We start from the raw sequence: 24,398 nt of genomic DNA, 5'->3' as shown, positions 1-24,398 counted from the left end.
TGGCTGTAAGGGAATGCGGAGTATAAAAATCTGTATCGGATGGTTAAATATTCCATTTAAATACTCAATTTTCACTCACATACACACACATAGAGGAGAGACCGGGACAAGTTGGCTACAGGGGTAAGTTGACACACTGCATTTAACTTTGGAATTTTTCACCAGAAATTTCCAAAATTCACATGTAGCCTTCCTACTCAACTAATTCGAAAAAATAAATAAAAAATAAAGCTTTTGGGGTTAGTTAGCACAATGATTGCAGGGCTAGTTAGCAACATGTGCCAACTTACGACTTTTCGGATTGGCCGTAAAATCACTTAAGTTATAAACACTGCCGAATTACAGACATGCGAAATTATAAAAGAAAAGTAGACAGGCCTGTAAACTCTCAAAATGTTACAAAAAATGCTGCTGATGCTATTAAATAGAATTTAAGGTCAAAAAATATTGCTGAATAAAAATTATCAAGAGTTTTTTTAAAAGAGATACATTTGAAATAGATACCTAATGTTGCTAAACTTGTCTCTCCCCTTATGGTATGCCAACTTATCCTGAGAGTATAGGCAACTTACCCTGGGCGGGGGTAAGTTAGCACTTATTTTTATCTTTTTTTGAGACCCTTTTTGGACCACCATTTATTTTTATTTATAATTTTTGATACTTGAACATGATCGCCAAGTTCATATTTTTTTGAACTGCAGTTTGATATCCTCAAAAAAGTTCACCCAGAAGTACACAGCTCAAAAACTGTAGCCAAAAACCCCCGGTCTCCCCTATATATATATATATATATATATATTTAGTCGAAATAGTAAAATTATAGAAGAGAAAAGTGAAGGTAAAAAGTATAAATCGACCAATAAACGGTGAGGTAAGATGATATTGTGAGGGAGAATTAAATTAAAAACAACGACCAGGAAAAGACGTACACACGATGATTCATTAACCTGTCATGTTAGTAAATGGTAAATCAAAAGGAAGAAAAGATAAAAACAACGGGGAGAAGACGTAAACATGAAGACTCATCAACCTGCCATATAAATATATTATAAATAAGTATCGCAATTGGAAAGCAAGCAAAAACTAGAGTTTTAAGAAAAAGGAAGACGGAGTTTTAAGGAGAACTAAAAGTGAGTTTTTAAGAAAAAATTTGAAGAGAATTTTTATGATTGAAAATTATTTGGATAAACAAGAAGTTGTATAAGAACAAAAGAGAAAAAGAAAAAGAAATTTTTGATAAACAGAAGTAAGAAGAAATATTGATTAAAGAAGAATAACCAGAAGTTTTGGCCATTTCAAATAAAGAAGAAGAGATATTCGCACAAAAAAAATTCGTAAAAGCAGTATTGAACACTACAAGTAAGAGATTATTATTTGTAATTTATAAAAGTAACGAATAAAGGAGTGCTAACCATTATACACTAATAGAAAGTTTATTAAGATATATTGTGTCAGAGAAAATACTGAGGGTGGTAAAGACAACGTTACTTTTCACTTGTTAGAAATTTATGTAATTTAATATTTATTTTATAAAAAGGAGCAGCAATATTGATTTTACAGTAAATAAATAAGTTTTACGAGTCTTTTTTTTCTTCTTTTTTTTGCAATTTATTTGAATAGATCCTGAATTTAAATAACTTTAAATTCGTTGAGAGTGAATTGGATTATTATCAAGAGCGTTTTTATACAATATTTTATAATACTTTTTTAAGCTAAAATATCATGTTTTAAACTGTGGTTTATTGTAGGCAATAATCGCGAAACTTTACGAGAACGTACTTTGCTTAGACTTTTGGTGGTGTAGAAACATTTTAGACAGAATGTAAAAATTGAGCACAAAAATTCAAGTCATATTTCAACGAGATCACCATTTCTTTGGGGGTATGAGCAAGTTTGTTAACCTCTCCTAAAAAAAGGTCATCTAAAACTTTTTTTATAAAAATTTCTCTACTTTCTTAATTGAGAATAAAACTCATTAACTTTGCTAACGATTTTTCTCAATTAAGTCCTAATATCCTTCTCATTTAAGTCCCTGTGTTAATATCCTTCTCATTTTAATTCTTATATTAAGACCTATTTTTTATTCTCAATTAAATTTCTTCAAAAAATATTTTGGTGTTCAGAAAATATTAACACGTGAAGTGAAGCCTACAAAGTGATGGGGTTTTACATGGAACTTTATATGATTTTCAGATTCTATTAAAATAAAAAATTATGTATTGTTATATATAGCATATAACACAAAACACAACTCACAAGATATAATATAATATAGATAAAATATATACCAATATGGAAAATACATACAAATTTATCAATCAAGTTTATTTTATTATTGAATTGACATCATCAAAAATATTTTGCACAAGTATCATAATACCGCTCTTTTAAGAAGCTCTCCATGATTCAATCTAGACATGGAAGTTAAGAATCTAATCAGAGTTTTTACAATGCTGTGACGAACCGATTCAAAACATTACTCAGCAGATACTTCTAATGGTATCCTTGCTTTATCTAAAATAATTAAAGGTGATGTTTAATAATGTGAACTTTTACTCTGTTGAAAGTTTTTAAAGAAAAGCAATCTCCACAAAACTCTCTACTTCCTAAATTTAAACAAAAATTTAAAAATAAATAGTTTAGTACACCTATTACATAAAAAAACTTAGAAATGAAAATTGTATTTAGTAACTTTTTTGGAAATTTTTAAACTTTTACTTTGTACAACACACTTGAAACCTGTCACAACCTTTATTAAGAACTGGGGTGTGTGCATATATATATATATATATATATATATATATATATATATATATATATATATATATATATATATATATATATATATATATATATATATATATATATATATATATATGCTGAGCAGCAACAATGTATTAAGTCTAGCCTGAAAGTGGGCACTGAATTTAAATGAAAGTTAAAAATAGATTTTTGCAAACTCAGCGGTTTGCAATGAAAAGATCATTTTAACCCATTATTAGTGAATTAAGTCGCATAATAAAAAATGTTTTGTCCACCATAACAATCCTTTAAAGTTTATTAGTTTAACACTTTTAGCCTTTGATCGAAATCCACAAATGGTTAAAAATTATAATTTTACTGTATTCGAAAGAACAGGTAAAAGCCTTGTATTTTAAAAACTTTTTATCTCATGGTAACTATTTTAAAATTATCCTGAAAGACTTGAGAAAAAAAATTTGAAAAATTTGCTGTTTTTACTCTGAGAAAAATTAAGCATGAATTAAGGAGTTTTACTAGATCAACTGAGGATTTGCTAGAAGTTTGGATCTACACCCTATTTTTTAAGTCTGGGAGCAACAATTGAAAAGTTTACATAAAATTGATAAATTTAAATATCTGCCCTTTATCAACATTCTAATGAGCAAATTGCTTATTAAGTTAATAATGAATTGTAAAATAATATGTCATTAAATAGTGCAAGAGTGTGCTTATTCAGAATCTTTTCTCCTAATAGGTATGTTTGATATTGTGAAAATTTGAAAATCTGTAAACATTTAGATTTAGATAGACAATTTTATGTATAACTGAACAACTTAATTTAACATTTGGAATGATAACATTTGAAAATAACAATTGGGTTGGATAAAGAAATTATTTAATGTGCACTACATAAAACTAAAGGGTTATATATCTATTAAGAGAAGGAAAGAGTAAATAACATTAAAATAGATGATAAATGCAGATAATAGATAAAAAAATGATTGGTAATGTTTAAACATTTTCGTTTGGGAAATTTAGTTAAAACTAGTTCATTAAGAAGTGACGCAACATTTAATAGTTAAAGCGTTTTTGCATAAATCAGCTGTACAATGTCAAAACACAGTATCTGTATTTTTCATAATTGGATATGAAAATGATTTAAAGTACGTTGGGCCGCCAACTTAACTTCATACTTATCACTTGAAACTTCATACTATGAAGCTTCAAGTGATAAGTATGAAGTTAAGGAGGCAGCCCAACGTACTTTAAAAAATCATTTTCATATCCAATTATGAAAAATACAGATACTGTGTTTTGACGTTGTACAGCTGAAATGTGATAAGAGTATTCATGGCATTTCTGTTTTGATTCCTACCATTATCATATAATTAAGATATATATATATATATATATATATATATATATATATATATATATATATATATATATATATATATATATATATATATATATATATATATATATATATATATATATATATATATACATTATGGCATAAATTCGTATTTATCGATGAAACAATGACTCGTTTCAGGATCTGAAATTATATATTGAAAATTTTGAACATACCCCAAACAAACTATTGAGATGTTCTATATCTTTTTACCTCTGAGGTAGTATTAAGTGGTCACTTGTAGGTCCGGCTCTGTAGCTATATTTATTTTTGCTTACTACGGTACTTGACCTAACAAGAAATTTCCACACAAAACAAGTTTCACATCTTTTATCTTAAAAGATGTTTTTGTGATATAATGGTTTGATTAATCATTGTAAAAGATGCTAAACAAATTAGGATTAACATGAAGTTGCGGGCTGACTTTTAGTTCCGAAAACTCTTGTAAACCAGCTTTGTAAAATATTTTCAAGTAAAAATAAAAGGGTTGCGGACATGAAATGAAATTGTTTGAACCTAAGACACCTAAGCAGCAACTTCACAAAAGAAAGAAAATTTTTCGCTGGGTTTTCTTAGAATGAAAACCTAACGAAGCGTTTTTATCTTATGAGGATTTTTCTCCGCAATAATTTTTATGTTTAAAATAAAGATAAAAAAGCATCATCATCCACATAAAAAAAAAAAAAATTTAATGTTAATGGTAATATTTATAATATATATATTGGATGTAAATACATGCAAATACATTTATAATGTAAATACATGTAAAATATATGTGATGTGTACATATGATGGAATATGAATCTTTAAACGTTGTAATTTGTTTATCTAGGCATGCAACACATTTTTGCACTTTCCAGGATTCATAATTGTATATTATCAATAATATCATTAATTAGGAAACGTGTTACAAATATTTGGTAAATCAACTGCAGAGATGTATTAATATTACTATATTCATCATGCAAGTTTAATTCCAGAAAAGGTGTTTTTTTTTTTCAAACATGGAACGAAGCATTCAATTCTTGTTATTTCAAGTTCTGCAGCCAAATACTGCTAATAATTTCTTTACAGAAAGTCTATGAAAAATGTTTAATTTCACTTAAAAGCTCTGTTTCAATTTTTATGAGACTCTAACTTCTCAAAATTATTTAAACATAGAACAAGCGAGTTAATATACTAAATTTCGATCCGAGCAGCGTCATCAAACAAAATAGTTTCATCAAACGTGTTAAGCTATCAAACTGCTATTAAAACTGGACAAGTGTTTGGCAGAAACTTTATCATGAAATTTCGGCTGAAACAGAACCTGAAACTGAGTGCTTCAGATATCATAATACCTGTTATACTAACATTGTTTGTTTAATAAAAAAAGCTATAATTGTAATTATACAGTATAAAAAAAGGTTCGTAATACTAGTTAATCTCGATCTGAAGTTTGTTAATTTTATCTTACATAAATGCTTTTTAAAACGGTTTAAGAACAATTAACAACAAAGAGAGCAAAGTTATCATTTGTGAAGCAGTTTATCAAAAACATTTCTAAAAACCTCTCTCTAAAAATAATCGATTCTGTTCTCAGAAAAATCAGGGAAAATTTTTTAAGACAAGTTTTTAACTTTGATAGTTTCAAAGAACTATTACTAAAAATTTTGATGAGATGTTGATGACACAATGTTGGAAATCCATCTCTGGTTTGTATAGAAATATTTTGTGAAGTCAAATATATATTTTGGTTATAAAGTTTGTAAGGAGCAAAAAGAATCTCTTTGTATTTAGACTGAGTTCAAAACGATTCTTTCTAACTTCTAGTGCAGCACTAAAAAAAAAAAACTACACTGTTTAACCTTAATGGTGGTTTTTAAAAATTGTACGATAATGCCATACCACTATTGTTTGAAAAAGTAAAACTGCAATATCTTTTAACATTTAAAATATAAAATTCCTTTTAAAAATATAATGGGAAAACATGAATTTTCTTGAATGCTTTTTTTTTTCCTTAGAAACTGCACGTCTCTGGAATAATTAGCATGAGTTATTCACAAATCATTTTTTTATGAGTAAAAATGCAAATATAGAGAATAACACTCGAGATTATGACAAGATTGCATGTGACACTATCACAATATGTTCATCAATATGATAAAAGCACATGATAAAAAATGGCCATATCCAGTTTTAAAAAAAAAAACGAATAATTTTTTAATTATTTATTGTTAGAAGACTAAATAACAAAAATACCTCGCTTAAAATAAAATACCAGCTAGGATTAATAATATTATGGTATTTATAATATGTAAATAATCTTAATTAATTTCAACAGTGCTAAGCGGAGATGAAGACTTTAACAAATTTTGATTATATTTTCTATTTTATATATCAACAATATATTCATATCGTTAATCCTCGTGATTGTGCATGTGTTGCATTATGCAAAATATGCAGCTATAAAAGAGGACAAGAACATCATGATGTTTGTATCCAGACGAAGTACTTACAAAGACGAAGAAATAAATAGATAAGAAATATTTATTGATTAAAATGGTGAGGTAAGACAACTTGTAAAAATATGTTTTTTGTAATTTTTAATGAAAAAAAAAATAACAAAAATATTTTTTGTGATTTCAATTTATTTCAATTTATTAAGTCAAGCATTTTACAAACAAAGCCAATATTTTGTGCTCGCTTTATCATAGCACGACATTGATGGGCTGCTTTCTCTTGGTTTTGATGTTGGCTTTAAACATCGAAACATCTGATGTTCATAACGGTTAAGTAGTATATTCCCTATGCTTTAACGTTTTTGATTAAAACAGTCTCATCATTACGAATAGATCTTTTTTGAAGATGAGAAGACAAATCAGTCTAATCATTTATTTCTAAGATAATAGCCGCATAATGGTAAACATTTGCAACCTGCGAATCGCTTGTGATAATCAAATAAACTTTAAGATTACAATTTATTCTGTGTTTCTAAATTGTTAGATAACTTTGAACTTTTAGATTCGGACAAAAATGAAAAAAATAAAACAATCCCACCAACGAGCCCATCGTCCTCAGGTAAAATATATTTAGCCTCCTCTTTTAAAAATCATAACCTTGAGTAAGCAAGTACATAAAACATACTGCAAATAATTATCAAAAGCGTGAAAAATGAGAACATATAAAAAGAAACAAATCAAGAAAATAAGTTACCATGTTATCTTTTAATTTAGAATCAAAAGGAGATAAATCTGGAACAAGAGGACCATCGACATCAAGTAATATATGTTTAGATTTTCATTTTAAAAACTATATTCTGAGTAACCACAATAATTCAAAATATATATGTGTATAATACAAAAATATACCTGAAATGTTGCAAATCAACATACACAATTAGCAGCAAATTTGTGTAATTTAAAACGAGCTGTTATAAATGAAATAAATCTCTTTTAATTTAGTATTAAAAGGAAGTGAATCTGAGACAAAAGGATCAAAGACAACAGGTAAAATTTACTTAGTTTTTTTTCTGCGTGTTTCATAATATTCAAAATAATTTTCAGCTTGCAAAAATGAAGAATCACAAAACGAGCTTTGAACTAAACAATTGAATAAGACAAAATATTTTTCGTTTTAGAATATTATGGGACAAATACGCGCTCAAATCAAAGAAAAAAAATATTTTTTACATGTTTATATAAATTATTATCTTTACATAGATTATTTGTTAACTTATTTTGCTGTTAAAAGAAAAGCGCAAGGAACGAATTACAGTAAACACGTTGTTTAGCACTGATCCATGTTTTTTTTTTTAGATAAAGGAAACCGCGGACATTAGTAAACTCGATATGTCGGAAGGCTTTTTCTCTTCTACTCATTATTTTACGTATTTTTATGATATTTAAATGTAAAACTACTATTTAATTTAATTTAAAAACCATTCATCATTTTGTTTTATGTTTTGAAAAGAGTATTTGATTTTTATTTTTTGCTTCCACTTAAAGTTTAAAAAAATACTTTTCGCTACAATTGCTCAGAAATGTTACCAAAGTAAACATTTGAAACAAATGAAAGTCCTCCAAATTATCTTGTTCCTCCAAGTATCTTGTATTGTGTTGTTAACTCTGTGCTTATAGAGTTAGAAATCGTCCCTTTTGAAACACTATTAAGGAAAAACAAAAAAGATTTATAAAAATTTTCAAAATTAGAGAATGCACAAAGCGCTTTTAAAACTTATGGTGCGTTCATTTTGAAGCTCTGTGGAACTTTTTTGTGAGAACGACATGGTGTTAATAAAAAGCTCTAAAATGGAGAAATAATTTAGGAATAAACAAAAATTTAGCTTAGAATGAAGATTTCTTTAATGCAATAATGATTCTTACTCATAAAGAGCTAAATCAGATTAAATTTATATAAAAAAAGCATTGATATTTGTGCATCTTGGCCTTAAAAAGATTAGTCTCAAAAATTAGGTCTCAAGATCTCAAAATCTTAAATCTCAAGATCTCAAAATCTCAAATCTAAGCGCAACTGGTTCAACAGGTATTGAAAATAAATATCAAGTTGAAAAAAAAACGTTTGTGTCTTCAAGATTTCTAAATTTTGAGGAAAGATATAAATAGTCAGTTATAAATTTTTTAACTTTTTTTTTCAGAGTATTTTAGTTTGAATAGATCCGGTATAACAAAAATGTTTTAAAAAAAACTGAATCGTTTGCTTTTTCAATCCAAATATTTTCCTATCACTAGAGGTCTTTTCTAGAGTTGCAATGTTAACTATCAGTTTGTTAGAAGTTGTGTATTCATGTGTAAAGTAAATTTTTTTTTACGAAATTTCAAAAAAAAATTATTGCTATGAAGCGTATGGAGCCTTTAACAATCTAACGTATAAAACTCAGTCATATTACGTTAAATATTTTGAAATCTATCAAAACTCTTTAAAAAAAATATAAAGCCTTCGGCTTTAATCATTTTAAAAAATATTTTAACATATTTAATGTGTTCTATCCCACTAATAAATAAATGACTAATAACTAAATAAATAATAAGAACAAAAAAATATAGATATCGCAAATAAAAACTGCCGCCCCCGAAAGGCTTGCACCCTGGGGCTATAGCCCATTTAGTCCTGTGGTTAGGGCGGCCTTGCCCTGAGTTTGTTAAATATAATTAACATTAAAAATAAGTTTTTGAAATAAGTTGAGTTTTTATATGCAATTTTTTATCAGATGTTAACGCTACCTAGTTTATTTACATTTAAGTATATATGCTAACTGGACAGTTAAAAATACCGAAAAAACTAATTACTTTCAGATTTAAATAGAAATCAAGAGCATGAAATAATTGCAGAATAACTTTAAGAAGAAAATGAAAGTGGTACACGGAATTGAGAATTGTCCGATAATAATCATAGTGTAGATCGTGCTAACGAAGCGGTTTGAGAAAAAGATGATTACCGCGATGCTGCAAAGTTTACTTTGACCGATTTGGAAACCAATAAGATTTTAAAAACTGTAGCACTTTTCAGCTAAAGGGGGGTCGAACTTCTACTGGCGATCCTATTAAAACCCTCAGTGAAATAAATGGAGAGTAACTCACTAAAATTGTTTCTGAAAAAAACATTTCAGAATCATTTTTATCTTCGATGACACCCGACTTTTGAGTACTAAACAGGGAAATATGGTTTTAGTAAGGTTTGAGGTAAAATAGGATCAATGTATACAACTAACGTTAAAATTCGACGTTGTCTTTTTTTCAAAAATATGAACAATTTGACTGTGATGTATTTTCTTTTTAAATATCCGAGTCATTGCAATTATGGATGGTTTATTATATAATAAAACAGCTTGATGATGAACTAATTTTTTGAGCCACATAATTACATGATGTAATTTATTACACACAATACATATGAAAAAATGAGTCAATTTTTGAAGATCTTCAAAAATTGACTCATGTTTTCATATGTATTGTGTGTAGTAAAGCAATATATTGGAAGAAAAAAGCGTTTTTTTTACTGATTCCTGAAGCGCTTTAAATATTTAAAAATCAAATAGAGTGTGCTGTCTATTAAGCAAAACGAGAAGACCCAATGCGATTTGCAAGCACACGTTTTTTAATAGTTTAATAAATAAGCTTGTAAAAAATGTCAGAAAGCGGCTTTAGAACATGCGCTTGGATCGATAAAGGAGTTTAATGGGACTTAGGTCTGTTTTTATGTCTTTTTCTTAAAATGCCCCCGGTATTTACATACGAATAGGAGATAGCTTATTTTTCCCAGTTTCATTGCTTACATTCATAAGCATAAATACAAAAGAAAGAATTTATTTCCAGAAATATAAGTTTTTTTAAACTATAGAAACGTCTGTTACTAATCAAATCAACCGTGAAGCGAAGGTTAAAAATCAAGGAGTTCCTCACAATTTATGTAACAAAAGGAAATTAAATTTTTAACAGACGCAATTTGTAAAATTGACATTAAAAACAAGTTATAAAACTGGATTTTAAATTAACTACCAATTGGTGGCTTCAATAATATGAAATAATCAGAACATAAGATTCCCCCCCCCCCTCCTCTGTACTAAATTCCCACTTACATTCCCCCCCTTCTGTACTAAATTCATATTCATATTTTTTACAGACATAAAATCATTTTTACTTCAAATATAGCATATAAAAGTAATCGGATTGGTCAATATCCGACGTTTTTTAATAGCACCACTGTCAACACCATTAGGTATATGTTTTTCCAACTCTCCTTATTCGTTGCTGCTTGGTTACTGAAATCCCCATAGAAACACTAAAAATCAAAAACATGGAGGTTTTTGCTAAAAAATATCAAAGAGCTAAAACGTAGTAGATAATTACCCTAACGAGATTTTGTCTTTAAAAAAGTCATATTCATTTTTGAGATGATTCAGTAGTATGTAGACAACACTTCAACATGTCTTTCTTTTTTTTTTCTTTTATTCTTTTTCGCAATAATGAATATTTTCTATGTTTTTAAACTCGAAATATTATATAAGTTAATGTGACACCTTAAATTAAAAACATTTCAAGCTGAAGGAAGAACAACATGTTGACAAAAAGTAAACAGGAAAACTTGAAATGAAAAAAAAGTTGATTAAACTTCTTACTTTCACGGTTGTAAATGTTAAAGCGTCTTTTGAAATTTCGGTTGCACTGTTGCAACTGTCATTGTAGCCGCACTCTTTTTGAGAGAATTTAACAGTAAGTCCGCTAATAAGTGTAACAGTATCTGTTATCATGCATGCATCTTGATCATCAAAGCACTCTTGTTCTTCTGGAAGAAACTGGAATAAAATTGGGTTCGTGTACCAACACTTTAAACATAGAGCTGTTAAAAGAATTCAAAACTTTTATACTTAAAAAATTTAAAAGTAAAATCAAACAACCAGAAGTCGAAAAAACCCACCGCGTGGCAGGAATACAAACAGTGCTAGAAGAATCCACATTAGCAGTATTTGTGTAAACACAAGTTGACAATTTTTTATTTCCCTTAAGTTTTGAAAACAAAATGATTGCTACATGAAAAGATTTCTTTTAAATCAACATAAATTGTTTAAGTTTCACCAACTTTTATTGATGAAAAGTGATAGATTTTTTATCAATATTTGCAAGTTAATTCTTAGAATATTATCAGCTGCTCATCTCTTTACTTATTTTTTTTTTTCCTTATTAACTTTTTATATAATAATAGGTATTATTATAATAATAGTTTGTAAAAAAAAAAAAGTTGATCAGCGAGACGAGGTTCGTTATTGTACTTTCATTTGAAAGTTTAAGCATCTACAGAAAATTGTTAAATAGTGTAGCCATAAAAAGCAACAAAAACAAATGCGGGAATGATGCTGTTATTCCTTTAGTTGTTTTTGCAAACATCCCAAGTTAAAGTGATCTCTTGCAAAAATTAATTACTTAAAAAGAAGTTTTGTTATTCATTTTAAAAGATAATTTGAGTTTCAGTCAAAGGGATTTACTTGTAGAGTTTTGTTAGATGCCACTTTTGTACCCTTCACAATATTTTTATATTTTAGGCGCTATTAAACAGAAATAAAAACCAACTTGTTGCATACCATAGAAATGTACTAGTATATTGGCGATTGGCATTTTAAGGTGGCTTAACAATAAAAAAAATTGTTTGAAATACACTCTTCCTAAACAAATACCTTTTTAAAATAAAATGACCTTTCTAAAAAAGAAAAATTTGCCTCGACTTCCCAAACACCTTCTTCTAATTTTGAGTAAAAAAAAGAGTTTATGATAAAATTACTAAAAAAACTGCGGCCAAAAACTTGCTTACTGGCTCTAAACTACCATATCTTTGATTGAGCAATGCTTTTAAAAAATATATGTTCCCATATAGTATAACAACGTTTTTTCCGAAAGCTGCTTAAAGAATCAAAGTAATTGTAACTTATATTGCATAAAACTATCCATTATTTTTAGTTTAATCTTCTAATCATATGAAAAATAAACTTTGAGAAGTTAAGGTTAAAACTCAAGCTGTAACATTTTGTATTTTTAAAAAGTTGCAAATATTTATTAGCGAGTTAATTAAATTTTGAATTTTTGGTTTCATAAAAAATTAAATAAACTTTTTTTGGTCTATCATAAACAAGACTACTAGAAAAGGAGAGTTCTGGCTCATTTTCATTTTGATGCCCGTTTTGAGTTTTTTTTGATAATCACGGGGGTTTGAGTTTTTGATGCCCGTGTTGATTTTTTTGATGCCCGTTTTGAATTTTTTTTTGATGGAGGAGGACAAAAACATTTTTTTTCATGATGTGAAAAATCGCGTCATGAAAAAAAGTTTAAATCTTGCGCGAATTAGGCGTAATAAAACACTTGTCCGAGAAGAAGGTAGAAGCTTCCGGATTGACCGACTTGCGCGTCGCCAGAGTTGAGAGTGACGACGAGTCTTCTTCCGGTTTCAACGCTGGGCATGGAGTCAGCTTCTCCGAAATTTCTGTAAAAGGAGATTGTGGTGGTGGAGTTGATGAATGAAGTGGATTGATAGAGCAGTCCAGTCAAATTGTTGTTGAATGAAGTCACATTTGATCCGTTCCATGAGGACAAGTAAAAATCTTCCAGTCCAGAGGATGAAAAGAAGCATGTGCTGTCTGCGTCATAACCAGGAAAGTAGGTGTAATTGTTGGTGCTGTATGGAGTCCAAGGAGTGAGAACGGTTCCGTTTCCGGGAGGTAAATTTCCATCGTACATTCGGACTCTGGATTCCCATCAGTTTCCAGAAGCGCCAATGATGTGCACTCTGATGTATTTGAGAAAGACTCCGTTTCCTTTCCCTTTGGTGTTCATCAAAACTTATTCGCTGCCGTAAGTGGTGTTCAAATATCGAAACGTTCTGCAGTACAGCTTGAAAAGAGGGATGGTCGCAGGAATAGAAGCAAGTGTGGAAATGAACGGTTGAATCCAATACGTGATGGCGGTGTCATTTCTGTTCACGAGTTGAATGGAGATGTCGTTTCTGAAAGGCATGTCCAACGTGAAATATCCTCCCAAGGAAGTGGTGCTAAACATGTTGCAACCTTGCAAAGAATTGACGTAAAAAGCTCCTCCCAAAGGAGAAAAATGCAAATCAGTGGCGAGACCGGTATTGTCCACTCCGATTCCTTCTGTTGTTTCTGAATAATTTCCCATATTGATCTCTCCGTCTGTGAAGATTCGAATGAATACTTGACCAGGAACATTCGTTCCAGAGGCGCTGTATAAAGCCAGCCACAATCTTCTCAGCACACCGGATTTTCCAGAAAACGAAAACACAGGAGAAGTCGTTAACGCTGCCACTGTCTGAGACTTGAATCCCAAACTGGTGAATCCTGTCCCTGGAACGACACTGGTCAAACTCGATTCTTGCAACAGCAAGTCAACGTAACTTTTTGTCGCTCCGTCTTGCGCGCTGGAGGGATCAAGCACGTTGATCAATTTGTGTGAGTTCAAATCCAAGTCCCCTACTGTTGTTCCTCCTCCTCCTCCTGATGCATGCGTGTCCACGTAATTTTTGGTGGCTGAATCTGAAGCAGAAACAGGCTCAGCCAAATTGGTTAATTTGTGAGAAGTCATGTTGATGTCGACGTAAGAAATATTATTGTAAGTGACTTTGGTGTCGACGTAGCTTTTTGTCGCAGCGTCTTTTAAATTTGTTGGATCAGAGACGTTGATCAACTTGTGAGAGTTCATGTCGATGATTCCTGTGATCGTGCTTGTCCCGTCTGTTTTAACACACATGCTCGAGCTGACGTCGACGTAATTTTTTGTGGCGGCGTCGTGAAGATTGGTCGGCTCGTTCAAATTGATTGCCTTGTGAAAATTTAAATCCAAGTCTGCATCTCCAATCACCGTTCCAGTTCCTCCTCCCGACGAATGCGTGTCCACGTAATTTTTGGTGGCAGCGTCGTGCGAGTTGGTTGGTTCTGCCAGGTTGATGATTTTTTGAGAGTTAAAATCCAAGTCTGCAGTGATGGTGCTGGATCCATCCGTTTTGATATAAACGTTGCTTGCTGAGTCTGTTGCAAGATTGTCGAGATAAACGCTGAACTCGTTTCTGTTGAATTTGTCAATCATTTTTTTAAACGGGAGATATTTTTTTTTAAATTCGATTTTCTGTCACCAAAGTGTGTTGACGACGTCTTGAAAGCTGTTTCCCTCTTCGCATTTTTTCAAGACGTAAAGGCACAAGTGGCCGCAATAAGACGTGTTTCCAAATTGAACCCTCTCGCTGTTGTAAAAGACGGGGCTTTTCAAATAATCGACGAGCTCGATGAGAGGGGGTTGAGCGTAAGAGTCAAAGCTGAACTTTGCGTCTCCGTCTTTGTACCAGCACACCCAATGAAACCCTCCAGTGCTCGAATCACCCGTGTTGATAATCCCGCATTCTTTTTTTCTCTGTTTTTTTGGCAATATGTTTCTGACAAAAACTCCCCGGAAGTTTTTTATTTTCAGTTTTTTTGCTGCTTCCATCAATTGAAAATTTGTCAAAGCCTCGTTCGGCAAAACAATTCCCTCCACATTGATCATTTTGTTTATTTTTTTATTTTTGTTCATTTTTTTTATTTTTATTCATTTTTTTATTTTGTCTCATCATTTTTTGTCACTTACCTTTTGGTCTCATCATTTTTTGTCACTTACCTTTTGGTCTCATCATTTTTGTCACTTACCTTTTTGTCTCATCATTTTTGTCACTTACCTTTTTGTCTCCTCGATTATCCTTCTGCACTCTGCGATCAACATTTTTGACCTATTTGAGATTTCTTTGTTCTCTACGATTATCTTTCTGCACTCTTCGATTGCCCTTTTTGCCTCTGACTCTTGCTCTGACTCTGACTCTTGCTCTTCCTCTGACTCTTGCTCTTCCTCTGCCTCTTGCTCTGACTCTGGCTCTGACTCTGACTCTTGCTCTTCCTCTGACTCTTGCTCTTCCTCTGCCTCTTGCTCTGACTCTGGCTCTGACTCTGGCTCTGACTCTGGCTCTTGCTCGATCCAGCTTGGTATTACACATCTCCCAACCAGGGAGATGTGTAATACCAAGCTGGATCGAGCTTGTAATTTTTAATGCAAACGTCCCTGAAATTTTCAAAGACGTCCGCCAGAATCAAAACGTCAGACACGTTGTACAAATCGTGATAATCTCTGAACGTTTTGCATTGAAACACGTTCCAAACCGTTTGCGCATGCGCGTAATCTTCGTCACTTATTTCATTGTGGTTGAGTTCTGAGAAAAACGCTTCTTTTGGAGGCAATTGCGTTTCTTGAAATTTATCGAACCCATCCACCCAACCGTAACGGTAAACACCTTTTTTTCGAAGCAAATTGAATTTTTCTCCTTCAAAATATTTTGCGAGGCTTTTGAACTCTTCTGGCTTTAAATTTTTTGACAAACTGTCCAAACTGGAGGAAAGGAATTTAAAGCTGTCGATGAACCTCAATTCAATTTTTTTGTCTTTTGGTTTTCCGTCTTTCCCGATGTACTCTCCCACCTTGATTTTTTTCGAGAAGCTGATGTATTTTTCCTCGTTGCATGGGACGCAGATTATTTCTCCCCCCAATTTTTTGATAAACAAATGGCTGTCGTAACCCGACAAATTGTGAAAAACGACAGGAACAAATTTTGGGACTTTGTATTTTAAATTGCATTCGTTGTGTGCAGCTCCTCGATATTTTCCAGTAAAATGACAGTGGTCTCGCACCTTTTCTGAATCGAGAATTTTTTCTTCGCAAATGTGGCAAACGGTTGCGGCTTTGAAATTATTTTCATCTTCCTTTGTGAAAAACATACTTTTTCTCTCGATTTTTCCAAAGACTTTTTATATTGCTTTTTCCAAGCTGTTGACAAAATATTCACCAATGTCATCGTCCTCGCTTGTCGACTCTGAAATTGTTGGACCTCTGTTGTAAACGGTTTCGTCAAAACATTTGATGTAAAAGGCAAATGAGCTCGGAACGTGACTTTGAAACTTTTTGGTGTACGACTTGTCTGGGTTTTGTTCGCACGAGTCCATCGGTTTGACAAAGCTTTCAAAATCCGCATAAACGATGAATGGAACCCTCATCGACATTTCCATGTGCCCAAATTTCATGAACGAATTTTTTGGAGGAAGATCCATTCGTGTCGCGCTGTGCTCTCTGCAAAAAGGTGAATGTTTTGAAAGGTCCTCCTCGCTTTTCATCCCCTGCAAGCAATTTCTGCAAAAATATTTTTTTCCGTTTCTGTTGGATGTTTGTGAAGAAATGAGTCGACTCAGATTTTTGATCAGACAGTAATGATTTGTTTTTTCGTCTGAAACAATCAGCAAATCAATTTCATTTTTTCTGTTCAAGCATTTCGATATTCGCAAAGGGTGGATTGATTCTTTTTCGTAACCGAAAACGTTGACGCTGATGTCTGGGTTGTTTTTTTCAAATTTTTTGATTTGATCGAGTTTGACAGGAAAATCGATACCTTCCCAATTAAAACTTTTCGATTTTTCAATCAAGTCTTTGTCAATTTTTTCACTGTTTTTTTATTTCATGTTCAACGCCCTTGTAACGCTCCACTTGAAGCACTCATTGTCTTTGTTCTCCATGTTGATGATTGTTTTTTTGTTCGCCAAAAAGTCGTCGAGAGGGATGTACGATCGACCACCGATGGGTTTGTAATCAATCAAGTTTATGTCCATTTTCAAGATGGCGGACACTGTGCAATTCGAACCCATTTTGTTGTATTTCTCCATGTTTTCCAGGATCTCATCTTTTGCTTTTTCGAAAAACTCTCCCAAATCCGTCGACTCCAAAATGATTCCCGCTTTTGACAAAAAAGGAACGATTCGATGCACCTCCTCTCCCGTAGTAAGGCTGACGCTCTCCATATCAACTGTCAAAACAAGGCTCGCTTTTTTGTTTTTATTCTCTTGAAGAATTTTTATCGCACCTTCTTTTGCCAAATCCAAAAAGGCAGAAGCGTCCTTTTGGTTTCCTTCAACTTGATGAGAAAATTGTTTTGCAACATGCCTCAGCGCGTGATCAGCCAAATGAAAATCAATTTGAGGTTTTCCGAACATGAGCTATCGAAGCGACACGATTCTTTTTTTCAATTCTCTTTTGTTATTTTTCAATCTTTTTTTCACCAGCTCTGGAACGTACGGATCAACGAACTCAAGAACGCTGTTGAAACTGTTGACAACCGCATTTTTCACAGCCGTCGTAAACCTTGAAAAAACTCCAGGAGTCATCACAGGAGTCGAATCTGGAACAGGAGTGTCAAGCATATATTGTGATTGTGGTTTTTTAGGAAGAGCTGGTTTTTGAGGAAGAGCTGGTTTCAATATGCTTGGTGGAATTGTTGATGGTTTCGGAGCGATGGCAGGCTTTTGAACAGTTTGACGCGGAGCAATCTCAGGACGCGGAGCAATCGCAGGACGCGGAGCAGGAACCGGGCTTTGAACAATCACAGGACGCGGAGCATTAACAATTGACCTCGCATCTGTCATCCGTCTACGAGGATGAGGGCCAATGACAGGTCTTGTTGTTTTTATTGCCTCAACGAGCTGTTCCCTGGTCATTTTTAAAAAACCTTTTATCGCTCGTTCTTTGGCTTCACTTCGCAATTTTGTCAGAGATTTCTCTTTGACTTTTTTTTCTTTGACAGTTTTGATTTCCATTTTTTTATTGTCAAGAACATTATTTAATTCAAATTCAATTTTCTTGGTTTTTCCGATTTTTTCGGACTTGCCGATTTTTCGCATTTTGCTTTCCATTTTTATTAAGTCAAGAAAAATTTTTTTCAAAATCATTTTTTTTCAATTCTTTTTTTCCAAGAATTGAAAATTTTTTTTCATTTTTTTGGACTTGGAGTTTTTTTTCTGTTTTCGAGCTTTTCTGAATTTAAAATCTCAATCTTGATCCCATCCTCCACTTTTCCATCTCGACGCTCCAAATATCTCCAGCCATGCCCAGTCTTTTTCATTGCTTCGTAAAGGGATCTGTATTCAACCACCTCCCCTGTTTCGATGTTGGTCGTTTTCACAGACACAGGTTTTTTTCGAATTGAACAAAGCCTCTCGTATTTTGGGTCGATCTGTTTTTTCACATTTTCCGTTTTTATTTCTTTTTTTGGTTGACCCACCTGTCTGCATTCTTTTGCACCTTCCAAAAGAGAATCTTTGCTTACGAGATTGCTCTCAACCGCAATCATCATCAAAGTCAACAAATTGTTTGAGGTTTTTGTGACACCATTTTCTCTCAGCAAATTTTTCAGATAATTTTTCGTTAGTCTCATGTTTTTTTGAAAAGAAAAAATTTTTTTAAATCAATTTTTTTATTGTCAAGAATCTCATGACGCTTAATAAACAGCGTTCATGTTGGTTCCGTCTGAAACAAATTGGATCAATTTGTCGGAAATGATCACTGCGAAAATAACGAGGTTGTCTGGAACAGCCGTTCTGAATTTTAGGTTGACAACCAATTCAGCCGTTTCGGAAACAACTCTTTCTTTTTGCTTGCTGATGTCGACAAAAAACAACGGATACAAATTTTTATATTCAAAAAGTGTCAAACCGGATTGACAAACAAGCTCGTTTGTGCCATAATATTTTTCGTCAAAAGTGAACGCATCGGAATGAGCCATGACCATTTTCTTTTCTCCAAAATTCAAGTCGTAATTGTAATTTGGATATTTAATCCCATTGACGGTCACGAAAAAATTGTTGATGTCGCAATGATCGAACACGGCTGGATTTGCGGTTTGACTGGAACCTCTGTTTGTCTGAAGACCAAACACGATAAATCTCGGAACGCTTTTGTCTGTGATCCTTCCAAGGGTCCAAGTGAATTCTGTGAGACCCGCTGGAATGGCTTGCCTTTCGACTTTGTTTGCTTTGTAAGCAACTGGAACGGTGATTTTCTTTGACATCAGGTTCAAAAATTCGGATTTTTTCAAAACATCCAGTTCAATCCTTGGCATGAAGAGTCGGAATTTTTTGATGTCGATCATTCCTGCAGTAACAGTTCCGGCTCTGTAAATGGCGTCATCGTATTCTTTTTTTGTAAAGGTGATCGTGTGTCTGAATCCGTAAACGACTTTGTCGTAAGTTTCGCAAAAACCAAAAATGTGTTTTAAAGGGATCCTAAAAGAAAATGAACCAATGGATGTGGTGTCTGCAAACAAGTGGTCTCTCCTGACGTTGAACCCAGTGGTTCCAGTTGCGTTTGATGTGTCTTTGTACCATATTTGCTTCAAACCATCGGCAAGCTGAAAACCGAAAGGATATTTCAACAATCCAAGCATGGTTGTTCCATGACCTGGATACATGACTCTTTCCACTTGCTGTCCTGATAAGTCGTAAGTGACGTCACTGAACAAATACATGATTGCGTTGTTCACCAGAGCAATGTTGTCTGCTGCTGCGTAAGCGGTTCCGTCCGCTTTTTTCAGAACCCCTTCGACGAGGATGTAAGTCTCAGACGGAAGTGTCTGCACAGACTGGCAATCAATCTCAAAAACGATTGATCCTGAAGAATTTAAATCGAGATTCGTTGGAAGGTACTCGAAAAAATCAACTTTTTCAATTCCGGTTTCGTAGGCAGGCTTTTCGTCAATTGTTAATCTGTCGGTGTTTATCATTTTTAAAATGAGAAGAAAAAAAATCACGCAATCAAAAGACCGCTCCCCATTTTTACCAGATCTTGGATTCTGGAAGCGTTCTTTTTTGTCATTTTCTTTTTGGCTTGAATGAAAGAACCAAACATTTTTTTATGCAGCTCTTCCATCGGATTAACAGATTCAAATTGCTTTGCCACTTCGTTCAAAATCGTGCTGGTCAATTGGTTTGGATTCACCGTTCCTGTCTTGGCGTAAACTTTTTCAATCGCTTTTTTTCCTTTGTCGATGGCAACGTCTCTGGCAGTTGATATGGCTGAAGAGGCCAATTCTTTTCCGGCAGATCTGGCGGCTGTGATCGCTTCTCTTCCAATTTCGCTTGCTGATGCTTTCCTCAATAAATGAAGAGATGACTTTGATGCGTTTGAAGCGATCATTCTCCTCAAAAAATTTTTAAACGTGTCAACAATCCCTCCACCTCCGACGACGTTCTTTTTTGAATATCTTCTGTTGTTCACAATGAGCATTTTTTAAAAATGAGAAAATACTTTTTTTTTTAATTCGTGTTTCACGACTCGATGTATTTTTGAATCGATCGGTATTCCTCTTTGTTGATTTCCCCCTGCCTCAAAAGCTCGTCACAAATGGCAACAGCTTCGTTTCTCGATGCGATATTTCCAGCATGACCAGCGGTGATGCTCAAACTGAGTCGTTGCACAAGAGCATTTGGATCGCTCGGAAGAAGGATCACTCCGTGACCTTTTTTTCTCTTCGTTTTTGTGTAATTTTTTTCCCAAATTTTTGAAACAATCGTTTCCCACTTTTCGCTTCTCGAAGATTTTGGCACTGTTGGTCTCCCTTCTCTCTCCATTGCATGCGTTTCGACCAGTATTTTTTCATAATTTTTCAAGTCATCGTCTGTCACCTTAGTCATATCAGGTCTTGATCTTGTGATCAACTCCCAAAAACCTAAAGTCCCCTCGAACTTTTCACCATCAATAATGACGTCGTTTTCATCGATGGTAATTTCTTTGTTACCAATAAACATTTTTCCACGTTCTTTTGCGTGAATTCCAAAAACTCTGTCTGCAGAAAATTTTTTGGCAGCGTATTTTGACAAATATTCCAAAGCAGTATTTCCAACATTCATTTTTCCAAACGTTTTTTCAGCATTTTTTGAACTTTCAAAAGACGTCTCGCTTTCTGGATAAGTCAAAGACAATGGACCGCTGTCAACCTCTTTGTACGCGATTCTCTTCATCTCGTTTTTCACTTTTTCGTTGCTCTCGATCAACGGTTGAAAAAACTTGGACAAATCAGTCTGATAATTTGGATCTGAAACGTTCCGGTTGAGGCTCTCATTGTAAAGCTTCTCCCTGTTGGCCATGTAATTTTTCACAATCTCATCTCTCTTTTCCGGGTCGTGTATTTTAAAGAATGACATTTTTTAAAATACGGAGAAAAAAACTTTAACGAAAACGACAACGAAAACGAAAACTCGTTTGCGTTCATTTTCCCTTTTTGTAAAGGTTGTTAAATGCTTGAATGACTTCTTCTCTTCCTTTTTGGATCAACGACTCTTTGGTCATTTCGTCAATGCTGCTTTTTGTTTTTGATCGGATTTCTTCGGTCATGGTTTTAAATTTTTGAAGCTCGCCGAGGATGAGTTCGTATTCGGAATCGCTCACAAAACCGTCCATGAGCAATTTTGAAATGTGATCATTAATCGTGTTCAATTTTGACTCGGAAAGAACCTTTATTTTTTCGTGCTTTTCAGCTTTCAACAACATTTTCTTGTTTTGATGGTTTCCGAAAATGGACAAAGCCCCCAATCCAATCGCAATCCCCTCGCACGCAATCGAAACTGGAGTGGCAACGACGGTTGACAAAAGTGCAATGCCTGTAATCCCCAAACCAATGCACAACGTTTGCAACCCGTCGTCTGCGAAACGAATAATTTTTGCCACTCGATGGTACTTTTTGCTCAAAGCCATTCTTTTCACTTTTTCATCCTCCATTTCTTTTTGGATCTCACCTATTTTTTGAAGACGAAAAGCGTCATCGGGTGGTGCCGTTGGAAGAACCGGATAAATTTTTTCAGTGTTTTTTATTACCTCCATCTTTTTAACAAAGACAGATTTTTTTAAATTCGAATCGATGTGATTTATTTTGCAAAGCTTTTCACCTTTTTTGACTATGACGTCATTGGTGCTGTTGTTGCTCACATCCAAAATGACGTCATCCACAGACTCTGAAAAAATCACATCGTTTTTGAAAAAGTTTAATTTGTCACTTATTTTATTCATCAAAGTGACGACAGCAATTCCTTTGTCAAAACTCAATCCAACGGACAACGATATTGTCGTGAGAGAAAGAGCAGCAAACTTTATGTCTTTCTGAGCAAAAATCTCATGATGGCCTTTTATGTCATAACAATTTGGATGATCCAAATCTTTTTTTGCCACGACAATATTTTGCGATGTCTTTTTTTGCAGGTTTTTTGTTGTCTCAACCAAATTTTCCAGCTCTTTGATCCTTTCCATCAAGTTTTCCAAATTTTTGCTTCGATCCGACTCTTTGAATCGCTCCAACACTTTGATCCTCTCATCCATGTGTCCAAATACATTTTCGAAATTTCCGTGCTCGAATCGACGTGTCTCTCTGCCGAGGAAACGTTTTTAAAAAACTTGTGAGGGGCATGCATTTTTAATATGAAAAGAAAATGTTTTAACTCATTTTATTTTCATTTTTTTTTTTTTCGTGTTTTTCACATCTCTTCGCCAGATTCCATCTCTCCCAAATCCAAATCATCACCCATGATGCTTTGGAATGAAGTCTCATTTTTTGCAATGACCACTTCGGGAATCCTAACCTGAATGGACTCGATTTGAGAACTAATAAAAATACCTTCAATTCTTAAAGATGCAACAGCAGAACACCTTTGACGAACATATGTCAATGGATTTGTTTTCACCAGCTTTTTGTTCTCCTTTTTGGAAAACAAATAAGAAACCTCAATGTTTTTTTCACTTTTCTTTGTGAACAATTTTCCGAAAAAAATGGGCGCTGCATGTGGCATCTCAGATTTGTTTTTAAAAATGGACAAATCCTCTGTCGTTATTTTTTTCGTTCTTCCTCCTTTTTTCAAAGCTGGAATCATTTCCTTGACTTTTTCGCCAAGAAATTTTGATATTTTTTCTGTCGTCTCGATAAACTTTTTTTCTTTTTCACTCATTCCGTTTTTTTCGTTGAAACCGAGAAAGGACATGGAATATCCCTCCAGCTCTTTCGTTCCAAAACTGCAGTTCTCAAACACACCCAGAGAAAACAAAACGGGGGTTCTTAAAACAAAAGGACCTTTTCCAGAGTGGTACTCATAAAAAAGTGGAATCTTTTGGTACTGAATGGGTTTGGTTGCGGAATAAATCTCTCCAACCGACAATTTGCTCTCATCAAAATTTTCAATCGTCACGAAATTCATCTTTTTAAAAAGAAAAGAAAATTTTCTAAACTCATTTTTTTCAAACGGATCAATTCTTTATTGTCCACCCATGAGTTGAACGAGTCTGGATATCCCTTCCATTTGACCAATGATCTGCTCTTGGTTTTGCGAACAATTTTTTCAATTCTGAATATGCTCTGATCCGTCTTTTGCACCTCCTGCTCGTAAAAAGTGCCTTGAATGTCTTCACCGTTGACGTCAGCGATTTTATACGTGGGTGGATCCGTTCTCTGAATTTTTGACACTGTGAAAATCTCCTCGGTCCATCTCGGCGTGTACCCTTCTTCAAAATTGGTCTTCTTTTTTGTGATCCTCACTTTGTCGTCCATTGAAAATTTCGGTTCCGGCCTTTCTTTTTGCACCTTTCCATTCAGGTTCATCCAGACATCATTTTTGTTTTTTTCATCGTTGGCTTCAACTGGAGTCATTTTGATGGAAGAGTGCTTTGTGCTGTTGTAATTTATCACCATCTTATCCAAGACGTCAATGTATTTATTGGTGCTGTTGGCTGAAAAATATTTAAACATTCTCTCTTTCATCGTTCTGTTCCATCGCTCAACGACACAACTTTTTTCCTCGTTTTCAGTGGAATACAATTGAACACCCAGCGTTCTCACGTGCTTGTTGTAAAATTCTTTTCCTTTG

At 33.3% G+C, this 24,398-nt stretch overlaps 1 protein-coding gene and 3 long non-coding RNA genes across 4 annotated transcripts; 2 read left to right on the top strand and 2 right to left on the bottom strand.

Annotated features, from left to right (window-relative positions):
• The first annotated feature begins 999 nt into the window (after window positions 1–999).
• On the top strand, window positions 1,000–2,635 carry LOC149888345 (uncharacterized). Its single transcript, XR_016452460.1, has 2 exons — window positions 1,000–1,359; window positions 1,749–2,635. It is a non-coding gene; the product is annotated as an uncharacterized LOC149888345 (long non-coding RNA).
• On the bottom strand, window positions 2,253–4,806 carry LOC149888344 (uncharacterized). The gene is made up of 2 exons (XR_016452459.1): window positions 4,333–4,806; window positions 2,253–2,514 (listed from the first exon to the last, which is right to left on the bottom strand). It is a non-coding gene; the product is annotated as an uncharacterized LOC149888344 (long non-coding RNA).
• A 52-nt stretch (window positions 4,807–4,858) lies between these two features.
• On the top strand, window positions 4,859–8,082 carry LOC149888343 (uncharacterized). The gene is made up of 6 exons (XR_016452458.1): window positions 4,859–6,705; window positions 6,853–6,926; window positions 7,160–7,216; window positions 7,372–7,416; window positions 7,600–7,644; window positions 7,954–8,082. It is a non-coding gene; the product is annotated as an uncharacterized LOC149888343 (long non-coding RNA).
• Window positions 8,083–10,767: 2,685 nt separating this feature from the next.
• On the bottom strand, window positions 10,768–11,730 carry LOC149888342 (uncharacterized). The gene is made up of 3 exons (XM_090087274.1): window positions 11,573–11,730; window positions 11,274–11,494; window positions 10,768–10,936 (listed from the first exon to the last, which is right to left on the bottom strand). Exons 1-3 carry the CDS (start codon window positions 11,610–11,612, stop codon window positions 10,829–10,831), a joined length of 369 nt encoding a protein of 122 aa, XP_089943400.1. The 5' UTR covers window positions 11,613–11,730; the 3' UTR covers window positions 10,768–10,828.
• Window positions 11,731–24,398: the final 12,668 nt, after the last annotated feature.

This window comes from Hydra viridissima, unplaced genomic scaffold, assembly GCF_058129835.1.
Source record: "Hydra viridissima isolate aposymbiotic clone 2 unplaced genomic scaffold, HvirCarnegie_v1 scaffold_5, whole genome shotgun sequence".
Lineage (NCBI taxonomy): Eukaryota > Metazoa > Cnidaria > Hydrozoa > Anthoathecata > Hydridae > Hydra > Hydra viridissima.
This window is presented reverse-complemented; position numbering and strand designations above follow the sequence as displayed.